Source organism: Barbatula barbatula (assembly GCF_947034865.1).
Source record: "Barbatula barbatula genome assembly, chromosome: 7".
Classification (NCBI taxonomy): Eukaryota; Metazoa; Chordata; class Actinopteri; order Cypriniformes; family Nemacheilidae; genus Barbatula; species Barbatula barbatula.
In genome coordinates, this window is record NC_136770.1 from 717,359 (window position 1) to 738,160 (window position 20,802).

General features: G+C 42.7%; 4 protein-coding genes across 6 annotated transcripts; 3 read left to right on the forward strand and 1 right to left on the reverse strand.

The window, feature by feature from the left end:
- The first annotated feature begins 351 nt into the window (after positions 1 to 351).
- Positions 352 to 5,306, forward strand: lnpk (lunapark, ER junction formation factor). Of its 3 annotated transcripts, none has more exons than XM_079460857.1 (13): positions 352 to 549; positions 792 to 840; positions 926 to 967; positions 1,616 to 1,803; positions 1,900 to 1,958; positions 2,087 to 2,127; positions 2,242 to 2,325; positions 2,398 to 2,449; positions 2,542 to 2,733; positions 2,812 to 2,917; positions 3,027 to 3,097; positions 3,180 to 3,344; positions 4,251 to 5,306. In XM_079460857.1, the coding sequence occupies exons 2-13, from the start codon at positions 814 to 816 to the stop codon at positions 4,433 to 4,435; spliced, it is 1,212 nt and encodes a 403-aa protein (XP_079316983.1). In that variant the 5' UTR covers positions 352 to 549; positions 792 to 813; the 3' UTR covers positions 4,436 to 5,306. The 3 variants fall into 3 exon arrangements, with proteins under 3 accessions (XP_079316983.1, XP_079316982.1, XP_079316981.1); XM_079460856.1 differs by having other exon boundaries at positions 355 to 411; XM_079460855.1 differs by lacking the exon at positions 352 to 549 and having other exon boundaries at positions 605 to 840.
- Positions 5,307 to 5,910: 604 nt separating this feature from the next.
- Positions 5,911 to 8,186, forward strand: atp5mc3b (ATP synthase membrane subunit c locus 3b). Its single transcript, XM_079461333.1, has 5 exons — positions 5,911 to 5,953; positions 6,166 to 6,253; positions 6,850 to 6,927; positions 7,535 to 7,725; positions 7,896 to 8,186. The coding sequence occupies exons 2-5, from the start codon at positions 6,215 to 6,217 to the stop codon at positions 8,008 to 8,010; spliced, it is 423 nt and encodes a 140-aa protein (XP_079317459.1). The 5' UTR covers positions 5,911 to 5,953; positions 6,166 to 6,214; the 3' UTR covers positions 8,011 to 8,186.
- Positions 8,187 to 8,696: 510 nt separating this feature from the next.
- LOC306896927 (uncharacterized protein) lies at positions 8,697 to 15,544 on the reverse strand. Its single transcript, XM_079461323.1, has 2 exons — positions 15,433 to 15,544; positions 8,697 to 15,253 (listed from the first exon to the last, which is right to left on the reverse strand). Exon 2 carries the CDS (start codon positions 12,285 to 12,287, stop codon positions 9,135 to 9,137), a length of 3,153 nt encoding a protein of 1,050 aa, XP_079317449.1. The 5' UTR covers positions 12,288 to 15,253; positions 15,433 to 15,544; the 3' UTR covers positions 8,697 to 9,134.
- On the forward strand, positions 15,219 to 20,606 carry chrna1 (cholinergic receptor, nicotinic, alpha 1 (muscle)). The gene is made up of 9 exons (XM_079461324.1): positions 15,219 to 16,189; positions 17,895 to 18,037; positions 18,141 to 18,185; positions 18,491 to 18,600; positions 18,679 to 18,874; positions 18,959 to 19,196; positions 19,297 to 19,520; positions 19,604 to 19,843; positions 19,914 to 20,606. Exons 1-9 carry the CDS (start codon positions 16,141 to 16,143, stop codon positions 20,040 to 20,042), a joined length of 1,374 nt encoding a protein of 457 aa, XP_079317450.1. The 5' UTR covers positions 15,219 to 16,140; the 3' UTR covers positions 20,043 to 20,606.
- The last annotated feature ends 196 nt before the right edge of the window (positions 20,607 to 20,802 follow it).

Sequence of the window (20,802 nt, forward strand, 5' to 3'; positions counted from 1 at the left end):
TCTTTTTCTTTTCTTTTTTTGTTTAGGCTATCCATTATTATTAAACACCGCGTTGCTTTTACGTTCCCATATGTCTACAAACACAATTATAGCATTTGCGTTGCATTTATTCAGAAGCTTTATTTCGAAGTGATTACAAATTATTAACAACCGATTATATAGATCCGATATATGTACTTTTAGGGAAGATCTGCACGCCCCCTTAAGTCCCTTTAGAGTACAAATTTGTCATTTAAAACATAAAACGGATCCGGACACTAAAATGATACAATTCTCATTATATCTACTGTTTGGGACTTTTAAACAGTGCGCCACGGGCTTTTATTTTAAAGCTTTGAATTAACTTCCGAAAGCCTGTAGTGACGTCAGCGTCACACGCTCAGGTTCCGCCGCAGGTCCAGCGCTGCACAGGCAAGTTATTTTTTAACACAATGGTGAGATTCACAACAACAAGGCAGTCAGCATGGTGTAAAACCACAGAAGTTAAATGCGTGTTTTATTTGGCCTTTTATTGCGGGTCTTGACAGGAGCGCGTAGCCGCTAGTGGAGGTGTGTCTGCACAGTTTATATTGTTTTCTTGTTTCTCAGCCGAACTGTTGGAGCATTTCAATGTTTTTCATTCTTAATATTCACTTGATGTTTTATTTGCTTTCCCCTGTTAAACTGGTCTTATTTGCTAAGTGAACGAGGGTTGTTTTAGCATGTTTGTGCAGGTGATATGTGTCTAGTTGACAGATGTTAAAGCTGTGCGCGTGCGCGCTTCATGACATGGGTCTGGTTTCTCCTTTAAGGTGTGGACTCGCATATTTTACGATGGGAGCCATAATATCGCGGTGGAAGGTGACTATTGCTCAATAGTTCATGTCGTCTTATATTTCTGTATTCTCTTCCTATAAATACTAATGTAAAATCTGTGCTTTTACAGTCGAAGCCTTCCACTGTGGAACTTCTCGAGTCGCTTGATAAGGTGAGTTCTGACCTTTCAAATCCACAGACATTGGGACCTCATCACAGAGCAGCAATAATCATCTGAACCAAGGCCCTGGCTGTATCCCCCCTCCTATCTCTGAAACTCTCAATGCTTTACTGCTGGCTCTCCTCCCAAAGCCTCTGTGTGTCTGGAGACGCTATTGACAGGACCATCTGTTCGCTGGATTGCTGCGGTTGACCTTAACTGTCCAGTAGTGGTCACCGCTTTGGTTAGAGTGAGCTGCAGCAATGCACTTTCCCTTGCCAGAGGGCCTTGCATTTTATTTCACACGGCACTTTTGATCTGTAACCGAAAGAGTTTATGTTCAGCGTTGAGTGGTTATGTGTTCTGCATTGGCAGGGTATTTTGCTCATAGATTTATGCTGTGTATAGGGCCTTAAAATGCCATATCTGCTGTTTCTGTCACCTTTTTAGCACAGATTTAAATTTTAAGTTATATACAACACATAATAGTGGTAACATATACAGGAAAATAAAGATATGTAATAATGGTCAGGTTGACTACTGAGATTTGATGTTACCATATAAAGCATTATTTGTAGGTTGTGTGAAAGCATTTAACTTTACAAGGCACTTGACAATATGAATTCTAATGCAATGTGTTATTGTGACATGAATCTGCAGGATGTAAAGGACCTTGAGGAGTTTCGTGCAAAGAACCAGCGTTTGTTGAAGTTGTGGGTCGGCCGACTTCTCTTCTACTCATCTGCTTTGTATCTGATCACTTGCGTGTGTGTGTATTACCTTTACTTTCCTGAGCACTGGAGCGCTCGAATCATCACTGCCCTGCCTTTACTCTTCTTTCCAGTACTGTGAGTATTTCAGATAATCAATAATGATTATTGTGTGTCGTGTTATACACGAATCTGTCAGCTCATGTTTTTGAATGTCTTTTTCTCTTTTCATAGAGTGTTTTTGCTACGAAAGCTGCTCATCTTCCTCTTCTCTAAACGCACAGAAAGAAACAGTAAGCTCTTGACATGTTTTTTCGTTGTCTATCCCAGCCAATGTTGTTTTGCGGTTCAAATTAGTTTCATTACACAGAGTGATTGTCTGGTTGATTCACGTTTTTTTATGTGGCTTTCTCTGTTTCAGATGAAAAGTTAGAGGATTTAAAAACGCATAAACGAAAAATAGTAAGTGTGATTTGGAAAGTGCAAACTCAATTGTTTGATGTTTTCAAATGAATATCGTCTGTATGAACCTGTTTTTTTGTATTCCATTAAACAAATGAAATATGTTTCGGTCAGCTTGAGGAGGTGATGGAAACGGAGACCTACAAAAATGCTAAACTCATACTGGAGAGATTTGACCCGGAGACTCAAAAGAAAGCAGTAAGTGTAATAGTGTGTAAGATAAATTCAACTTGCATGCTGGGATTTATTCTCAATGGCTTTTTTTAACAGGAAGCAGAAGCCACTCCGGTCAGACCCCATATGACCCCTCGACCTGGTCAAGGTTCGCCTTTGATTTAGTTTTGATCCTGGTTTAGGATTGGAGTGTGTTTTTGACTTTAAGCATAATGTGTGCGTCACTCTCTTTATCTCCAGATCTACGACAGCGTCATGTTGCCATGGCTACTCCGGGAGTGTTGCCAATGACTCCAGGAGCAACACCCCTCCGCACCGCCCCAGGCGGTCCTCCAGAGAAAGGGGGTGCGGGGCCTGTGAGCAGCCCTCCCAATACACCACAACAAATGATGAGACAAAGCATGAGTCCATACTCACCAGGTCTAGGAACAGGTTTGAAACAAGCACACACACAGGCTTAGATGAGTACATGTATTACATTGAGAGATAATAAAGTGTTTATAATGTTAGGTATGCGTCCCCCTGGTCCACCTCTTGCTCGGCCCATTCTCCCTCGAGAACGCAGCTCTGTGGACAGAGTCATTGAGTATTTGGTAGGAGATGGACCTCAGAACAGGTACACACTGGACCGCTGGAACAGCAGTTTCTTTAAATCTCAGTGTTGGACATGTTTTGTGTCCTTCCTATCTTGATAAACCCACCGTTTGCTGTCTCATTCTTTTCAGATATGCCTTGATTTGCCAGCAGTGTTCTTCACACAATGGTATGGCTTTAAAGGAAGAATTTGAATATATAGGTAAGAGCCTGTCAGAATACGAGACAAGTCGAGTATTTCTTTGCCTAAGAATATATTGAAATTGTAATATTTTCTGTTTCAGCATTCCGTTGCGCGTACTGTTATTTCATGAACCCGGCAAGAAAGACCCGCCCCCAGGCACCCAGACTCCCAGAGTTCTGCTTTGAGCGCCGACTCCGCTCCGAATCTCCTGAAACGCAGTCTTCCGCCACCACGGAGACGCCAGAGGACAGCGATGCTCCTGAAGGTATTTCATTGTCATAATCAAGAGCCTGTAAACTCACGTGTCATCTTGTCGTCTGTCAATCATTCCTCAAACTCTAGCTGGCCACACCCAAACAAAGTTTTAATGACATATGCCGTCACACAAAAGCTTGTGTTGGTTTGTTTCGTATTTTACATTTTACAGACAGATGATATTAATGTGTTTTTGTAGTGGAGTTCCGTTCCACTCGTGTTTCAAAAGTACAAAACACATAATGATTTACTATCATAACCAGGTCAGAACGGGTTTTTTATGTTATTTTTGTGAATTGCTCTACAGATTATTGCTATGAAATGGGTTTCAAATGTGTGATTTCAGTTCTGGTTGTGTATGTCTTAAAGGAAATATCCTGATCTTCAAACTCAGCATGTCCACCATCCTGACCAGTTTATACTTCTAATGATCTGCTTATCTACAGTCTTCATCATGGACTTTTTAATTATTTTCAACAGTTTTATATTACTCAATGAACAAAACTGCCTTCTTCATTTGTAATACATTTACAGCTTAAACACATTTACATACAGAACAGTTCTGCTTTTAGAAGCTTGAGTGACACTATTATCTCTACTGATAAAAGGACCAACATGGCCTGTCATCACTATATGTTGTGTTATCACTGATGATGATGATCATAGGCTGCTGGAGTCCACACCACATTTCTTAACTATAGCATTGATCAGGACCATGCTGGTCAGCCAACATCAGCAGCTAGGTTTGGTTGGTAAACAGCAGGTTTAATGCCGGTCTACCAAATAGATCATTAGCACTAACAAGCATTAGCCAGCCTGGACCAGCAATGGAGATGAAGGCCAATCTTAGCTGGTCTGATATTACCTTTGTTAATGCTGCAGCTGCCCCTGTCACCACTTGTTTATTTATTTACAGATGACATGGAAAAAACGACATCCACTGAACCTCAAGACACCACTGCTGGACATGCTCCTGTCGATCATGAGCCGGGCACAGAGATGGCAAACGCCCCACGCAGTCCCTCCACATCAGAGGATACCCAGCTGAAAGAAGAAGAGGTTGCGATTGGGGAGGAGCAGCCGAAAGAGGAGTCGAACTGAAATCTGTCTGAATGTTGAGCTCTCACTTTGAACGTTTATGACTTTGTTCTCTGGTGTTCCTGTTCATTTACATCTCTATTTACATTAGCATTTGTTCTATTGGTTGCATAGAATTTGTATAAATCATTTATTTATATATTGTTAAGCGCAGTCTTTATGTACAGTACGCACGCTAAATACAGTATTTCATTACATTACGTAATAGAGATGCTGTGATATGTGACCCATAGGTTCATCTTCAACCAGTCAGATACATTAGCATGGTTTATGTGGGTGTTATACACCAGCTGCAAAAAAGTCAGAAAGTGTTAACATTCAATATTACAGAGTTAATAGGAACAAACATTTAGCAGGGTAACTTTGACAAGAGTTTTGTAGTTTTCTGTAATTTTTGTTCACACAATTACACTCTTTGCCAAAAGAAAATGTTGTTTAGATTTTTAGGTATTTATTGGTTTTGTTTTATTTGAGTGTTTGTTTTTTGGCCACCAGTTGGTTGGTTTTTATAGTTTAATTGTCTTGTGCCTTTCTGGTTAGGAATTTGCTGCACTGGTTGTCTTTTACAAAATAACAAAATGTGAGAAAATGATTTGATGTGTTATTGTTTCTCATGCTTTGAATGTTTTCTGTGTTGATATAAGTTTACACTTAACAAGTAATTAAGTAAGTAAAAGAATGGCAGACGTAACACTGGCATTTATTCATTAGGAAGTCATTGTTTTGGAGTTTGTCAGCTCACCAGGAACACATTCATTTCATGTGCTTGTGAACTCCAAGTAGTGATCTGTTCTGGTTGTCTGTGCACATGTCTGTTGCATTGACGGAATTTTGCGTGTGCATATAAAACCCAATAAACATTTGCTTTACTACAGCATAATTCATTAAACATTGTGATGCAAAAAGGCAACTTTACTGTCAAACGTATTTCTTATACTGATGTCTCAGCAATTCTTTCTATCACTGTCCGGGGAAAGAAATGGAAACGTCAGGAAACATCTTCTTGGATTTAAAGGAATCTTTATTGGTCTCTGCTGGTAATGTGTTGGGTGACAACCAACAATAAAACAAAATCCTACTGAGAAAAACATATAGAGCTTTAGTTTTACTTTAATAATCTGTAATGGACACCATTAAATTTGATATGGATTTATTCTTCAGGATACATAAAGCTTGCCATCATGAAAATACTGACGTTTAATGTATAGACATTTATAATATAGGCCTACAACAATTTGTGCTATTGAGTTTCAGAGCAATGACCATTGTGTTTTATTGACGTTGTCTGTTAGTTTTATCTACTTTTATCTAGTAAGACCTGTAGATCTGCATGTGTCTTTAAATGTGTATCATTACAACTCTTTTAAATAAATAGTTGTATACATTATTTGTCGTTGTGTCCGTTTTAAATAAAGCACTATTGAATGACCTTCAGCGCGTCACACGGGCATCCGGGTACTTCATTAAAAAGAGGGTCGCGCATGCGCAGCAGCTCCTAAGCGGTTCGACCTCTGCAGCCGGGTAAGTGAAGGAGAGCTAAACCGGAGCCGGTGAAGCTAAATCATCACAATCTTCATCCATCTTTACAGTTTAGACTCATTAACGCTCATCCTTCGTGTTATTTCGTATTCTACTGATAAAATAGTCCCCGCGAGTGAAGCTATTTCGTGTCAGTCAGCGTTCCGAACGGCCTGATATTGCATTGACCTTAAACTGTCGGCTTTTCTCCACAGAGACAGACGCGGGTTTATTCCTCACCTCACTCGGCCAGCTCGATTAATCATGTACGCCTGTGCGAAGTTCGTGTCCACGCCCGCCCTGGTGAGTATGACTTCTGTAATGGATTAAATGCGCAGCCGAGGGATTCCGCGGTCTGATAACGCATTAGGCCTGCCGCAGTCGACTTGACGTTGATTTTATGGGCGATGTTCTGCATCAAAACCAAACCTCTCTATCCCATAATTCACCTGTCTGTGTGTCATTGTGTTAAAATGTCATTGGGTAGCTGATAGTTGCTAATGCTAATCCGAACTGCTATTCACGTAAAGTCAAGGTCATAGTAATCTGACAGCAAACTCTTGTTTCATTGTCAGCTTGAGATGTTAAATATAAAGCAAAGTTCTACTCGATGTTTCAATCCAGCTTTAGGAGAAATGTTTGTCATTGCTCACGTCCTTGTGTATTTGTGTCCTCTGACAGTGGAGTGGACACAGACTTTATGCATTCAAACATATTTAGGTGCTTTTGGTAATCATAATGACATGTAATAAATAATTGTCGAACGCTACATGTATGTGTTATGCTCGGCGTGCTGTTGGATGTATGTATTTGCAGTCTCTTGATTCAAGTGTATAGAGCTGTACAGATTGACAGGGATGTTTCTCAAGTGTTAAACAGGTGTGTTGTGGTTTTTTCAGGTCCGTGCTGGCTCAAGGGCTCTGTACAGACCACTGTCTGCCTCTGTGCTCTCCAGGCCAGATGTCAACTCTGCAGAGGTGAGTCCAGGGCTGATTTGGATCATTTGTCCTACTTGTTTTTAAGCTCTACATGCCAAATTCCATATTTGTGTGTTAACTGTTTGTAAAGTGCTTTTTTGTCTTGTACGTATATATTTTTGCAGGTTCTTTATCCAAAGCCACTTGTAGACTTAAATTTACATTACGGTTAGGCGATTGGCAGACGCTTTTATCCAAAGCGACTTGCATTGTATTATCCTATACATTTATACATGGGTATCTGCAATCCCCTGGGATCCAACACACAACCTTGCGTTGTTCACACAATGCTCTTACCACTGAGATACAGGAAAGACTTGATCATTGTGAATGTGTTTTGTGGGATTGGAACCCATGATCTTTTCATCTGCTACTACAATGCTCTACCAGTTGAGTGAACCAGTTATGAAATTGTTGCAATATTTCAAACGTACCATCCTTATGTTCGTGCAGCCCTCTTGGTAGAGCATTGTGTTGGCAGTGCGAAGGTTATTGGTTTGATTCTCAGAGGACACACGTACTGTTAAAATGTCTAGCTTGGATGCAGTTGCATCTTGGAGCATTGCTGTGTGTAGTTTGGTATTCATTTTGATTTGTGTTGTTATAGGCCAGCCCAGCCTTCATGCCACAGTCCGCCCTTTCCCAGGTCGCACTGCGGAGTTTCCAGACAAGCGCTGTAAGCCGTGACATCGACACAGCTGCCAAGTTCATCGGTGCTGGTGCTGCTACCGTGGGAGTGGCTGGATCTGGTGCTGGAATCGGAACCGTGTTCGGCAGCCTCATTATTGGATATGCCAGGTAGGTTGGACCTCTGATTTGAGGTGGGAATCTAATAACAAATGGTTTTACCCAGAGCATGGTTGTGATCGCCTTGCCACGTGGTCATACATATAAAAAACATTCAAAGTTAACAATTGTCATCTTGTGTCAAACATTTGTTGACCTTTGTCTTTCGGTGTGTCTCGCAGGAACCCATCTCTGAAGCAGCAGTTGTTCTCATATGCTATCTTGGGGTTTGCCCTGTCTGAAGCTATGGGTCTCTTTTGTTTGATGGTGGCTTTCCTCATTCTGTTTGCCATGTAAATACTGCTCCGTCCTCCTCCTGCAGCTGTGACGACGTGCGTTTTACACTGGCTACCAAAAGTTGTGTTGGTGTCATTCAATCTGTACATTTTCCAAGTTTTTGTTGAAGGCTGATAAGGTAAAACATGTATTGTAAAAATGTATCCAGTTACAGAATAAATACATGTATTTCACTATTTAAAATGTTTTGTCGGTTTTTTTTGTCCGTGTGAGAAGGTGTCCTACTCCAATGAAGGTTTTGCTTGTTTCCTGAAGTTAATGCTTAATAGTGATTGTACTATAATTGATCTCTGGTTAGTTGGTTATCCATAAAGCTTCAAACATGACTCAAAACAATAGTTGTCATTTATCATTCACTGCAAAAAAGTTTTTTTGTGATATAGGAATTGTTAACTTTCACAGGGATGCTTTTCTGTTCTTTCTACAGTGTTTGGATGTTCAGAAGACCCAAGAACAAGTTGTTTGTTATTTGATTATCATGTTTTTTTCGAATCACAGTTTTGTTCTGTCACTAAAATTATGTTTCAGTGCCATATGCAGATTTATCAATAGTTCACACTCAGCCCATATAGTCCTATTGGGATACAGTTTCAGCATTAATCAAAGGGTTTCAGCATTAATCTCTTTCATGGACCGTGCTCCATTCAGCTTAAACATTCCCAAGAAACTCCAGGACACAGAGGATTAATTTCCGTAAAGTTTACTGAGACTATTGTGAAACTGTAATACAACACAAATTAAATGTATATTAATATTAAGTACAAATACAAAGTAACAGAAAGAACAACGCGAATCATCTACACAGCAGTAATAAACATAAAGCTAACTTAGCTGTCTCAAGATAGTTACAAAGGATGAAAATAGGCACTGTTAAATATTCCACGATAGGAAATACTTACAGATGTTGCTTTAACAAAAAAGGATAGGAAAAAGCGATCGCCGGAGAAACGGGCAACTGGTAGAGCTAGCACACAACAACAGCTGACTACCGCAGCGATCTACTTCCTGACTGAGGCGCCTGTATTACGTCGCTATAGTAACAGGACAAACAAATCGCGCCAAACTGCTCAAACAAAATACTCGCGACATGACACTCCCCGCTTGGGGTCTTTAAAGAGCCCACATTAATTAACAGAATCAGTCTTTGGAGAAAAAAGCAAAACCACTTCTGTAACGGGCCGAGAAAAGGTCTTTCTGGTTCCATCCTTGACAATTTCCACTTGAACTTTCCGAACCAATCCATCTTCCCCTGGAAAGGTTTTTGCGATGATGCCGTTAGGCCATTGATTTCTCTTAGCTTGATTGTCTTTTAAGAGAACGATGTCCCCTTCACGTAGATTCGGCCTCTTTCCTTGCCACTTGTGCCGAAGCTGTAAGGTTGTGAGGTATTCATGTTTCCACCTGTTCCAAAACATGTCTGCTAGGCCCTGAACTCGCTTCCACTCTTCTCTGATAAGATGCGCTTCCTCAAAGTTTCCTGACGGAGGAGGAGGTGCAGAACCTGTCTTGAGTGTGAGAAGCATCGCTGGAGTGAGAATGAGAAGCGATTCCGGATCCGATGACACAGGGATGAGCGGTCTAGCATTCATGATTGCGGTTACTTCGGCCATGAAGGTGGTCAGAACTTCGTGCGAAAGATGAGACCTTCTCGGCTCAAGCAACATGCAATCCAAAATACGGCGGGCAATGCCGATCATGCGTTCCCACGCACCGCCCATATGAGACGCATGGGGCGGGTTGAATACCCAGGTGCAGCTCTGAGTGTCCAGGTACCCTTCCACTTTTTTGAAACCTGGATTAGACTGGTCCATCTCCAGTTCACGAGAAGCGCCAATGAAGTTGGTTCCACAGTCGGAACGGATCTGCTTCGCGGGGCCCCTGATAGCAAAGAACCTCCTCAAGGCGTTAATAAAACTACTGGTACTCATTGCTTCAATCACCTCGATGTGGACTGCTCTTGAACACATACAAGAGAACATCACGGCCCATCGTTTAGAGTTTGAGACTCCTCCTCTTGTACGGCGTGAGACAATTTCCCAGGGTCCGAAGACGTCGACACCTACATAGGTGAAAGGGGGTGCTACTTGAAGCCGTTCTGCTGGCAGAGCTGCCATCTGCTGATGTTCAATTTTCCCCCTCAGTCTTCTACAAATGACGCATCTGTGAAGGAAACTGCTTATACAGCGTTTAGCTCCCACCAGCCAGAATCCTGCCGCTCGAATGGCACCTTCGGTCAGATGTCTTCCTTGGTGTTTCACTGCTTCGTGATAGTGAGACACAATCAGGATAGCTAGATGATGCCGGCCAGGAACGATAATGGGATGAACCTCGTCCATGCTCAGATCCGACTGCTCAATACGACCTCCTACTCTAAGAAGTCGATTTTGGTCAACGATGGGGTGGAGTTTCCACACGCTGCTGCTTGTTGGAATGTTGGACCCTGAGCTGATACACTTAAGTTCATCTGAATAGCACTCATTCTGGACGCTCTTCACAATACACACTTTGGCTTTCAACAACTCTTCCTCTGTAGGCCGACAGACGTGCCACCCACGACATTCATCCTGGGTAGAGTGGGAGAAAGAACGAGCCACGTGGATGAGGTGAGCTATAGCTGTGAGGAGAGTGCTGAGCTTGGAGAAGCGTTCGAAGCGTTGTGGATGTACTACATCTCTGGTAACATGGGTGAAACTTGCTACCACCTGAGGACGCACTTCAGAGTCAGTGTCAGGGTCTATAAGATCGTAAGTCTCTTGAAGCTCGGGTGAATGTGAAGATACGTCATGAAGAAAGGCTGGCCCTTTGAACCAAGTTGTGCTACTAAGCAAGTCTGAAGTCACGGTTCTTGACCCAGTGTCAGCTGGGTTGAGGTGCGTTGGGACGTACTTCCACAGGCCGGAACAAGGTGATTGACGGATTCGTTGAATCCTGTTGTGTACGTAGACATAGAATCTCCTTGACTGGTTCTGGATGTATCCCAATACAACCTTGCTATCTGTGTAGTAGGTGATGTTGGCAAACGTTGTGTCCATCTCTGTGACTACCATCTCGGCGATCTCGACGGCGAGTACAGCTGCACAAAGCTCGAGTCTTGGGATAGTTAAATCAGGCTGAGGTGCCAACTTTGCCTTCCCGAAGACAAACCCGATCTCGGTCTGTTCTTGGTGGCTTGTCACCTTGATGTAGGCCACGGCTGCTATTGCCTTGACCGAAGCATCTGCGAAGATACAGAGTTCTCTTCTTACAGCACCTGCAGTGGAGAAGGACGTATAAGGGCGTGGGATCTGGAGTCCCTCCAGGTCGCGGAGTGACCGTTTCCATCTAGTCCATTCAGCCTCCATGTCCTTGGGAAGAGGTGTGTCCCAATCCTCTGCTTGCTTAGTCAGTTCTCTGAGAATCAGCCTTCCATGAACTGTGATGGGCGCAAGGAATCCTAGAGGATCGTAGAGGCTGTTTACGGTCGAAAGTACTCCTCTGCGAGTGAATGGCTTCTGGTCATCTTCGATTTGAAACGTAAAAGTGTCAGTGCGCATGTTCCAGAACAATCCAAGGCTACGTTGTATGGGCAAATCATCAACAAAGAGACCCAGGCTGTTGACGTCCTTAGTGCGATCTTCAAGTGGAAATGCTTCGATGACTGCTGGTCTATTTGAAGCAATTTTGTGTAGCCTGAGGTTAGAAGCTGCAAGCATCTTCTGTGCTCGCTCGAGGACGCTGATAGCCTCTTCCTCTGTGCTGAAGGACTTTAAAGCGTCGTCAACATAGAACTCACGGTCGATGAATCTTCGTGCATCGTTACCATAGTCAGCTTCTGCTTCCTTAGCTGCCTGCCGCAGGCCATACACTGCAACGGCGGGCGAGGGACTATTCCCAAAAAGGTGAACCCGCATTCTGTAGTCCACGATGTCGGAGGTGGGGTCGTTGTTTCTATACCACAGGAAGCGTAGAAAATCACGGTGGTCCTCCTTGACGAGAAAGCAGTGGAACATGTGCTCGATGTCGGCGGTGATGGCCACCTGTTCTTTCCTAAACCTCATGAGAACACCTAGCAGGCTATTATTAAGGTCGGGACCGGTGAGCAAGATATCGTTGAGTGACACTCCTTCATATGATGCGCTGCTGTCGAAGACCACACGAATCCTATCTGGTTTCCTTGGATGATACACGCCAAACAGGGGCAGGTACCAACACTCCTGTCCAGGCTGCACTGGCGGGGCGACTTCTGCGTGTGCCTTCTTGAACATTTTCTCCATAAACTCTAGGAAATCAGCTTTCATCTGTGGTCGTTTTTCCAGTGAGCGGCGGAGTGAGACAAGACGTTCGAAAACCTGTTTCCTGTTGTTAGGCAGCCGCCGCCTTGGTGACCGAAAGGGTAAAGGTGCAACCCAACTTTTGGAGCTGTCCTGATAGCACTCGCTTCCATTATCTTCAGAAACTCTAGATCCTCCATGGATGGAGCGAGTTTATGGTCATCGGGAGAACGAGTGAAGACAGTCTGCCCCAAGCAGTCGCCACTGAGCATCATTGAGCCATGGATGGAGGTTGGTGCTGCTGGAAGATGCTGATGTCTGGACGATGGACCGAATGCCTCTTTCACTCTGATCTGGTTGTTGCATGGTTGAAGATAACTAGTACGACCGTTTTCTAAAATGGCAGTTTTATAGCTCCTCACCTCTTGTGTTCTGTGAGCACCTCCAAGGCACACATCACCGACGACGACCCATCCTAGATCGAGCCTTTGCGCAAACGGGGCATCTCCTGGGCCACTTATCTGTTCTCGCACCTTGTGTGCTCGTAAGATGTCTCTGCCCAGTAGAAGGAGAATTTTAGCATCCGGATCTAAAGGCGGAATCTTGTCGGCAATGCGCTTGAGATGGGCATGATGGTAGGCTGCTTCCGGCGTAGGAATCTCTGAGCGAACGTTAGGGATTTGGTTACACTCCAGGAGAGTTGGCAGATGTATGCTTATTTTCTCGTCCACCGACTCCACGGTGTAACCGCTGGCTCTCCTCCCCGCCGTCTCTGAACACCCCGCACAGGTCCTGAGGGTATATGAGTAGGAACTTCCAGAGATCTTAAAAGCCTCGAAGAACTCTGACCGCGCCAGGGAGCGATTGCTCTGTTCATCTAGTATGACGTACATCCTCTTGGACTCCTTCCTGCAGCCGTTTGGGAACACACTGACCAGGCAGATTTTTGCACATGTTCTGGCACTCAATCCTTCACCGCACACTTGAGTACACGTCGACTTGACCTCCTGGATGTCTGCTTTGTCCTCCTCCCCGCCATCCTCTGAAATGGAAGGAGACGAGTTAGATTTCCGGGTAGGTGAGTAGGGGTGAAGTGCTGTCACATGAGCCACGCTCCCACACTCAGAACATTTTATCTCTGCGGTGCAATTCTTTGCAAGATGGTCTGTGGAAGAGCAACAGCGAAAGCAGATGTAGTGCTCTTTCAGAAGCTGTTTGCGATCATTTATGCTCTTCTCGCGGAAGCCCCTGCATTTCCTCAGGGGGTGGGGCTTTCTATGGAGAGGGCAGTGTTTGTTAGGATCAACACGCTCTGTACTTTCTCTGTACTCGGCCTTAGCGGTTCCTGAGACTTGCGTCTTGTGAACGTATACTGATGTCTTAGTAGGTTTCTCCCATTTACTCTTTCTCTCTGCTGGAGCTTGCGTGAAGAAGTTAAAACCTGGGTCAGTGCGAACCCTTGCCTCCTTGGCGATGAAGTCTACCAACACAGAGAAAGGTGGAAAACTAACTAAATGTTCCTGTTTGTATCTTGTACCACGATAAAGCCACTTTTCTTGCATATTGTATGGAAGTTTCTCGATAATAGGCTTAATACCTCTGGAGGTATCCAAGTACGACAAGCCTGCTAGGTAGCCATCTTCTTTGGCCGCTTGTAGCTCCGACAACAGGTCGGCCAGATCCCTAAGTCTTTGTGGATCCTTAGTTCCGACTTTCGGAAAATTTTCTAGCTTGTTGAACAAAGCCTGTTCGACGGCCTCTGGAGAGCCATATATTTCATCGATGCGTTCCCATGCCATGCGCAATCCAATTGCTGGATCCTTAATGTTGACTGTTTTGATTCTTCTCACTTGTTCTGTCGACTCTTTCCCTAGATACTTGGTGAGGAGGTCAAGTTCTCCTGAAGCAGACAGGTCAAGATCGGCAATGGCGTTCAGGAACGATGTTTTCCATGCCCAATAGTTCATTGGCTGATCATCGTATGTGGTAAGACCCGAAGTCACCAGGCTGCTGCGAGCTAGGTATTTGATGAGATCTCCAGTGGATGTAGAATGGTCATATGTAGCTCCAGAAGGTGTCTTGTGAGCATGCGTGCGCGCAGGAGGTGAGGGATCCGCTTTCACGTTCTGTTGTGAACGATATTGACCACACTGAAGAACTGGCGAAGAGTTAAGCGTTTGATTGTAACTTTGGCGTAGTGGTGCAACACTGGGCAGAGGAGCTTGATGAATTTGTTGTTGCATAATGTCTGCGGAAGCGGCAGCCTGGTTTTGACATACGTTAAGTGGGTGAGGCGTTGAGAAGATAGCGTTATTAGGTTCAGGATGCGGAGAATGCGGCGTTGGTGAAGCATAATAACTACCTCTTCTGTCTGATAAACGTTTGCTGCATAAGCTGGCTTGTGCCGACACGTAAGCAGCGACTCGCTGGTCTTTGACCGATTGAGGAGCCTGGCTGCCAGCCTTACTGCATATTTCAAAGCCCATATCCTGTAGACCGTCCACGAGGGCATTCGCCTCTGCTATGGCGGCATCCTTTTCTTTTTCATCATTTAAAGCGTCAAGATTAGCTTGAACGCGAGCCTGCTCTACTTTAAGTTCTATTTCCCTCTGCGTGTGTGCTGCTCTAGCTTGCGCTGCTTCAGCCTTCGCCTTTGCCATGGCGACAGCCATACTAATCTTCGAGCTGCTTCTTGAACGCGCAGTCTCAGACTGGATATCTTCATTGCCTTTTCTACTGTCGCTGCGTTGTGACATGGTGACTCACCGGGTTGTCAATAGCCGGGGAAGAAAACGATACGTAGCTGACAAGGCGCTGTAGCGTTAGTCTTGGTATAGAGTTGCTGCGTAAAATGGCGATCCTAGAATCCTTCATTAGCTGCGTCGCCGTCTTTTCACTTTCATGGACCGTGCTCCATTCAGCTTAAACATTCCCAAGAAACTCCAGGACACAGAGGATTAATTTCCGTAAAGTTTACTGAGACTATTGTGAAACTGTAATACAACACAAATTAAATGTATATTAATATTAAGTACAAATACAAAGTAACAGAAAGAACAACGCGAATCATCTACACAGCAGTAATAAACATAAAGCTAACTTAGCTGTCTCAAGATAGTTACAAAGGATGAAAATAGGCACTGTTAAATATTCCACGATAGGAAATACTTACAGATGTTGCTTTAACAAAAAAGGATAGGAAAAAGCGATCGCCGGAGAAACGGGCAACTGGTAGAGCTAGCACACAACAACAGCTGACTACCGCAGCGATCTACTTCCTGACTGAGGCGCCTGTATTACGTCGCTATAGTAACAGGACAAACAAATCGCGCCAAACTGCTCAAACAAAATACTCGCGACATGACAATCTCTGTTCAAACATGAAAAATAGATCAAAAAACTTGAAGACGCTTGAAACTCAAAGCGTGATTTTGATGATACTGATGCAAATTGTCTTCGGGACTGTCATTCTCCTTAAGTTCACTGTATTTTATTCAAATATGTTTAGCTTGATAGTCTATAGAATAATAAATCATGTAAGTGTGGGATACTTGTATAAAATATCACAAACAGCACTGACGATCACTCAAATACAATGTCCACCTAAAACCATCACGTTGTTTTTGTATCGACTGAAGATTGCTCGCTGCTCTATCAGCTTAATGATATGAAGGATTTGGGTTTTAAATGCACTTTTATTCTCGGGGTCGTTAGAGACCCAAACACATCTCACACGGTTTTGTCTGATACTGTAACAGTTATACGGCGGTGACGTCACGCGCGGCGATACACACGCGCTCGCGCAGCTTCAGCCGGGGTCAGTGCAGCTGTGTTTACTCTTCAGTGGACTGCACGGACTTCTCACACTCATAACCTGGACATGAATAACTATATACTGCTTATTCACATCATTTCACTGTCTCTGTTGGGTGAGTCCTCACGCCTTTCTCTTAGAATTCGCTTTTTCGTTAAGTTGTAATTTTCACGCAAACCTTTTGAGGGTAAATGTTCGTTTTCAGAAGTTGACGAACGATGGAATTGATACAATATTGCTGTTTAATAAGTGACATTCTACAGTATTTTCTTTTTTTATTCGTGTTTTCTGGGGTAGGGATTGAATGTGTTATGCGCACTATGTGTCCTGATTGACAGGTGCAGGTGTGCTGTCTGTCGCTTTCATTCAAGTGGTTTGTGACTGATATAACTCTAATCTGTCTGTAGCAAACTATGTTTTAAGTAGTATAAATAATGTTGGGCTATATATGCTCTTTATGGTTAAAGCAATAGGCTAAACAATAGAAGTCTGTATTTTGTATATTTAGTTTGAGCTGAATATATTCAATTCAGTTAAAAGAAAGTTGATGTGCATAAATAGTTATTATTTTTGCTCAAATAAGCTCAGTAAGAGCATGTGTATAGTGCAATTTCGATAAAAGCATCTGCCGAGTGCATGAATGTAAATGAATGAATGTATTTAATAGTGTCTGTGAAGAAAAATATTGATATTAATATTAATGATTATTAACTCTAATATCATACGAAATGTTTGTCTTGACCTTTATTTAAACCTCAAGGTTTATATTTAAACGTTTCTTGTTTTGAAAACAAAATTATAACTCAAATTGTATTTATTAAAAGGTTTTAAAATAGATTACTTTAAATATGAACACAGCCAATCATAGACGTGAACTCTTTCAAATATGTTTAGAAAGCACATGAGACCAAAAGATGCTCAATTTAATAACAAGAAAACTAATTCTACACAAAGTTTAAACCTGAAGATGTTAAAATATTTACAGACCAAAGCTATAAATCGTGTAAAGACACGTTCAATAATTAATGAACTTTACTGTAAAGCTGCTTTGAGTCTTTGTGTGTATAAAGTGCTTGACTTTCTACCAGGAAGAATCTTGTAGAAAGGAAATCATGATAAATTTTGGCACATATGGTCTCATAATGTCAATGTATATATTTCTGTGACGTGAGAAAATCATTTGTGCCAGCTCTGATAAAAAAACGAAAGATTTGTTTCATAAATGTATGAGAAATCAAATATCATGCTAAAACTAAATTTCTAGCTTGATCATTTGCATACAGACATTTTGAGATATTTTATGTTTTAACAATATTTATATTATTATTAATATTATTGTTTTGTTAAGAAGAGGGGGATCATGTGTCACAAACTCTGTGTTTGTCCTTGTGCATTTGTGTGTGTGTGTGTGTGTGTGAGCACAAGTGTCACATGCAGTTGTTTGCATCCATCAACGTTAATCCTGTGTGTGTCGGTGTGTGTCTGTGTGTGTGTGTGTATTAGTATATAAGTATATGTCAAAATAATTTTAAGTGTATGGAAGTGCAGATCAAGTATATCACTGAGCATTTCTGTAGCTCAGTGAGCATGTCGCTAGCAACGCCAAGGTCATGGCTTCAATCCAAGGGATTACACATACTCAGAAATAAATGAATAATGCAATGTAAGTTGCCTTGGATAAAAGCATCTGCCAAATGCATAAATGCTCATTTAAGTACACAACTAATTTGCAACTATATGGGTATACTGATATGGTGCAATACTTGTTTTTACAATTAAAGTATATTACAAAGATAACAGTGTATTTGTGTGTGTTTCAGGACAAGGGCTGTGCTCGGAGGATGAGTCCAGATTAGTACATACTTTGTTCACTGGATATAACAAGGTTGTTCGTCCTGTCAGCCATTTTAAGGATCCGGTAGTCGTTACTGTGGGACTACAACTCATTCAACTTATCAGCGTGGTAAATCTCTCTCTCTCTTTATATATATATATATACATTTAAATCCTACATTCTTTTTCTATTTCCTCCTTTTAATATCATCTCTTTGTTTTTGGATTTACAGGATGAAGTGAATCAGATCGTCACCAGTAATGTTCGGTTAAAGCAGGTGTGGATTTCTGTCTCTGAAAAAGACCTTGATCTAAATGTATACTGTGGACATGTTATCCTGATCAGTTGTACTTGTTTCAGTTCCGGAGAACCACAGGGCTGCACTTTTTAGATGTCTTACTCTTTAACTAAACCTGATTCAAAACATCAGCACATAGGCCGAGAGCCCAAAGAACAGATGAGACATTCAAAAGGCGCAGCGCCCTGGACCCCCGAGACCCGAATTTGGGAACCACTCATCTATATGTTGTCAGGAATCCTGCTTGCATGTGTCTTATCTCTCTCTCTCTTTCTCATATTCAGCAATGGAAGGATGTGAATCTGCTGTGGAATCCTGATGATTATGGTGGCATCAAAAAGATACGGATTCCGTCCACTGACATCTGGAAACCTGATTTAGTTCTTTACAATAAGTATGTCAGTCTGTATAGGTTCAGAAATGAAACATGCGTGCCTCTTACATGACATCATCTATCCGTGTGTGTTCACAGTGCTGACGGAGACTTCGCCATCGTCCACGAGACAAAGGTCTTGTTAGAGCACACAGGTATTATAACGTGGACTCCTCCGGCCATCTTCAAGAGCTACTGTGAGATCGTCGTCCTTCACTTCCCTTTCGACCTGCAGAACTGCAGCATGAAACTTGGAACGTGGACGTACGACGGCAACCTGGTCATCATCAACCCGGTAACCATGACGACATGACCATTTTACATGTCTGTCTGTTTTTCAGCGGGTTTGCTACAGTAATCTGTGTGTTTGCGTTTGCAGGACAGTGACAGGCCAGATCTCAGTAACTTCATGGAGAGTGGAGAATGGGTGATGAAGGATTACAAGAGCTGGAAACACTGGGTGTATTACGCCTGCTGTCCGGATACGCCCTACCTGGACATCACCTATCACTTCCTCCTCCTCCGCCTCCCGCTTTACTTCATTGTGAACGTCATCATCCCCTGCATGCTGTTCTCGTTCCTCACCGGCCTCGTGTTCTATCTGCCAACAGACTCGGGTAACTTGATGTGTCTTAGTACAAATATAAGCCGCCTGGCAACTATTCTAGCATTACTGCTAGGATTTGGCTCTTTTTGAGGTGTCGTGTGTTTGTGTAGGTGAGAAGATGACCCTCAGCATCTCCGTCCTGCTTTCTCTCACTGTGTTCTTGCTGGTTATTGTGGAGTTGATCCCGTCCACGTCCAGCGCCGTTCCGCTCATTGGCAAATACATGCTCTTCACCATGATCTTCGTCATTGCTTCCATCATCATCACCGTGATTGTCATCAACACACATCACCGCTCGCCCAGCACACACACAATGCCCGCTTGGGTCCGCAAGGTATAGCTGATGTGACAGATGTCGTCAATAACCAGCGGCATTAAAACCTGTGACATAATTGTCGACTCTCATCTTCCCGACAGATCTTCATAGACACCATTCCAAACCTGATGTTCTTCTCAACCATGAAGCGTCCGTCGCAGGAACGGCAGGACAAGAACATCTTTCCTCCCGATTTTGACATCTCTGACATTTCAGGCAAACCCACGCCAGCGTCTGTCACTTACCACTCTCCCATAACCAAAAATCCAGACGTACGCAGTGCCATCGAGGGGGTGAAATACATCGCGGACACCATGAAAAGCGACGAGGAGTCCAACAACGTGAGCACATTTGCATTTCTTGTCCTTTCCGTTTGTTCCTCTTTTATTCTTTTTCTTCTGTGTTTTATAGGCCGCTGAGGAATGGAAGTTTGTGGCAATGGTGTTGGATCATATTCTTCTGTGCGTGTTCATGGCTGTGTGTATCATCGGCACGTTGGGTGTGTTCGCCGGGCGGCTGATCGAGCTCAGTATGCTTTGAGAGTTGAAGGGCCGGATGAAACGGAGCTCTTGCCTGCTCACACCTGATGTTCATGGAACAGAGAGCTTAGTGAAGAGCCGGAACAAACTTTCGTACTGTATTTCTGTATTAGAGATTCTGCATTAAACCTCCCCCATTTCAACAGTATACGGTGTGCATATTTATGCTTTAATGTTTTTACGTTAAAATAGTCTCTCCTATTAAAGCGTAATATGGAGAGACAACAATAAATAAAGATGCTGTAACTTTGTGTCAAAACATTAGGCTACTCTTTCCAGCAATTCAATTTGGGGTGGGACTATCTTAGGGGCTGGGAGATTTGTTTTTAAACACTATTAATATTTTTAAAAACACTGAAATATTTAACACAGAAATATTTTAATGTGTGGCATTACTTAGTTATGTTATTAAGTTGACTTTTGATTTGTAAGAATATTTGGCTGTCATCCAGACCATTGGTGATCTTTGTCTGCTTTACATTGCTGGTGATCTTTGTACTTGAATCACCTGATATTATGTATATAACATGAATAAAAATAAACAGAAATGGTTGTGGTCACTGTCATGGCAGTTTTGCGTTCTTTTAATCAAACATAATACCAAAACTTAACGTTTTAAGACTTTGTTATCATTAATCATTCATATCCTTTTAAGTGCAATATTTGTCTCACAATGCATGTTTAATCTCTCTCTCATTACGGCCCTGTTGAAAAACAGCATATGATGGGTTAGGTATGTTTTGATGCTGTTTCAATATGAT

What these genes read in the sequence shown, in the direction of transcription:
- LOC306896927 (XM_079461323.1), bottom strand. Translation starts at nt 12,287, where the DNA reads ATGAAAGCTGATTTCCTAGAGTTTATGGAGAAAATGTTCAAGAAGGCA.
- atp5mc3b (XM_079461333.1), top strand. Translation starts at nt 6,215, where the DNA reads ATGTACGCCTGTGCGAAGTTCGTGTCCACGCCCGCCCTG. An exon ending in TCGTGTCCACGCCCGCCCTG is followed by an intron (nt 6,254 to 6,849) that starts GTGAGTATGACT and finishes TGGTTTTTTCAG; the next exon opens with GTCCGTGCTGGCTCAAGGGC. An exon ending in CTCATTATTGGATATGCCAG is followed by an intron (nt 7,726 to 7,895) that starts GTAGGTTGGACC and finishes TGTGTCTCGCAG; the next exon opens with GAACCCATCTCTGAAGCAGC.
- chrna1 (XM_079461324.1), top strand. Translation starts at nt 16,141, where the DNA reads ATGAATAACTATATACTGCTTATTCACATCATTTCACTGTCTCTGTTG. An exon ending in ACCTGGTCATCATCAACCCG is followed by an intron (nt 18,875 to 18,958) that starts GTAACCATGACG and finishes TTGCGTTTGCAG; the next exon opens with GACAGTGACAGGCCAGATCT. An exon ending in GCGACGAGGAGTCCAACAAC is followed by an intron (nt 19,844 to 19,913) that starts GTGAGCACATTT and finishes TGTGTTTTATAG; the next exon opens with GCCGCTGAGGAATGGAAGTT.
- lnpk (XM_079460855.1), top strand. Translation starts at nt 736, where the DNA reads ATGTTAAAGCTGTGCGCGTGCGCGCTTCATGACATGGGTCTGGTTTCT. An exon ending in TTACTCTTCTTTCCAGTACT is followed by an intron (nt 1,804 to 1,899) that starts GTGAGTATTTCA and finishes CTCTTTTCATAG; the next exon opens with AGTGTTTTTGCTACGAAAGC. An exon ending in GGAGATGGACCTCAGAACAG is followed by an intron (nt 2,918 to 3,026) that starts GTACACACTGGA and finishes CATTCTTTTCAG; the next exon opens with ATATGCCTTGATTTGCCAGC.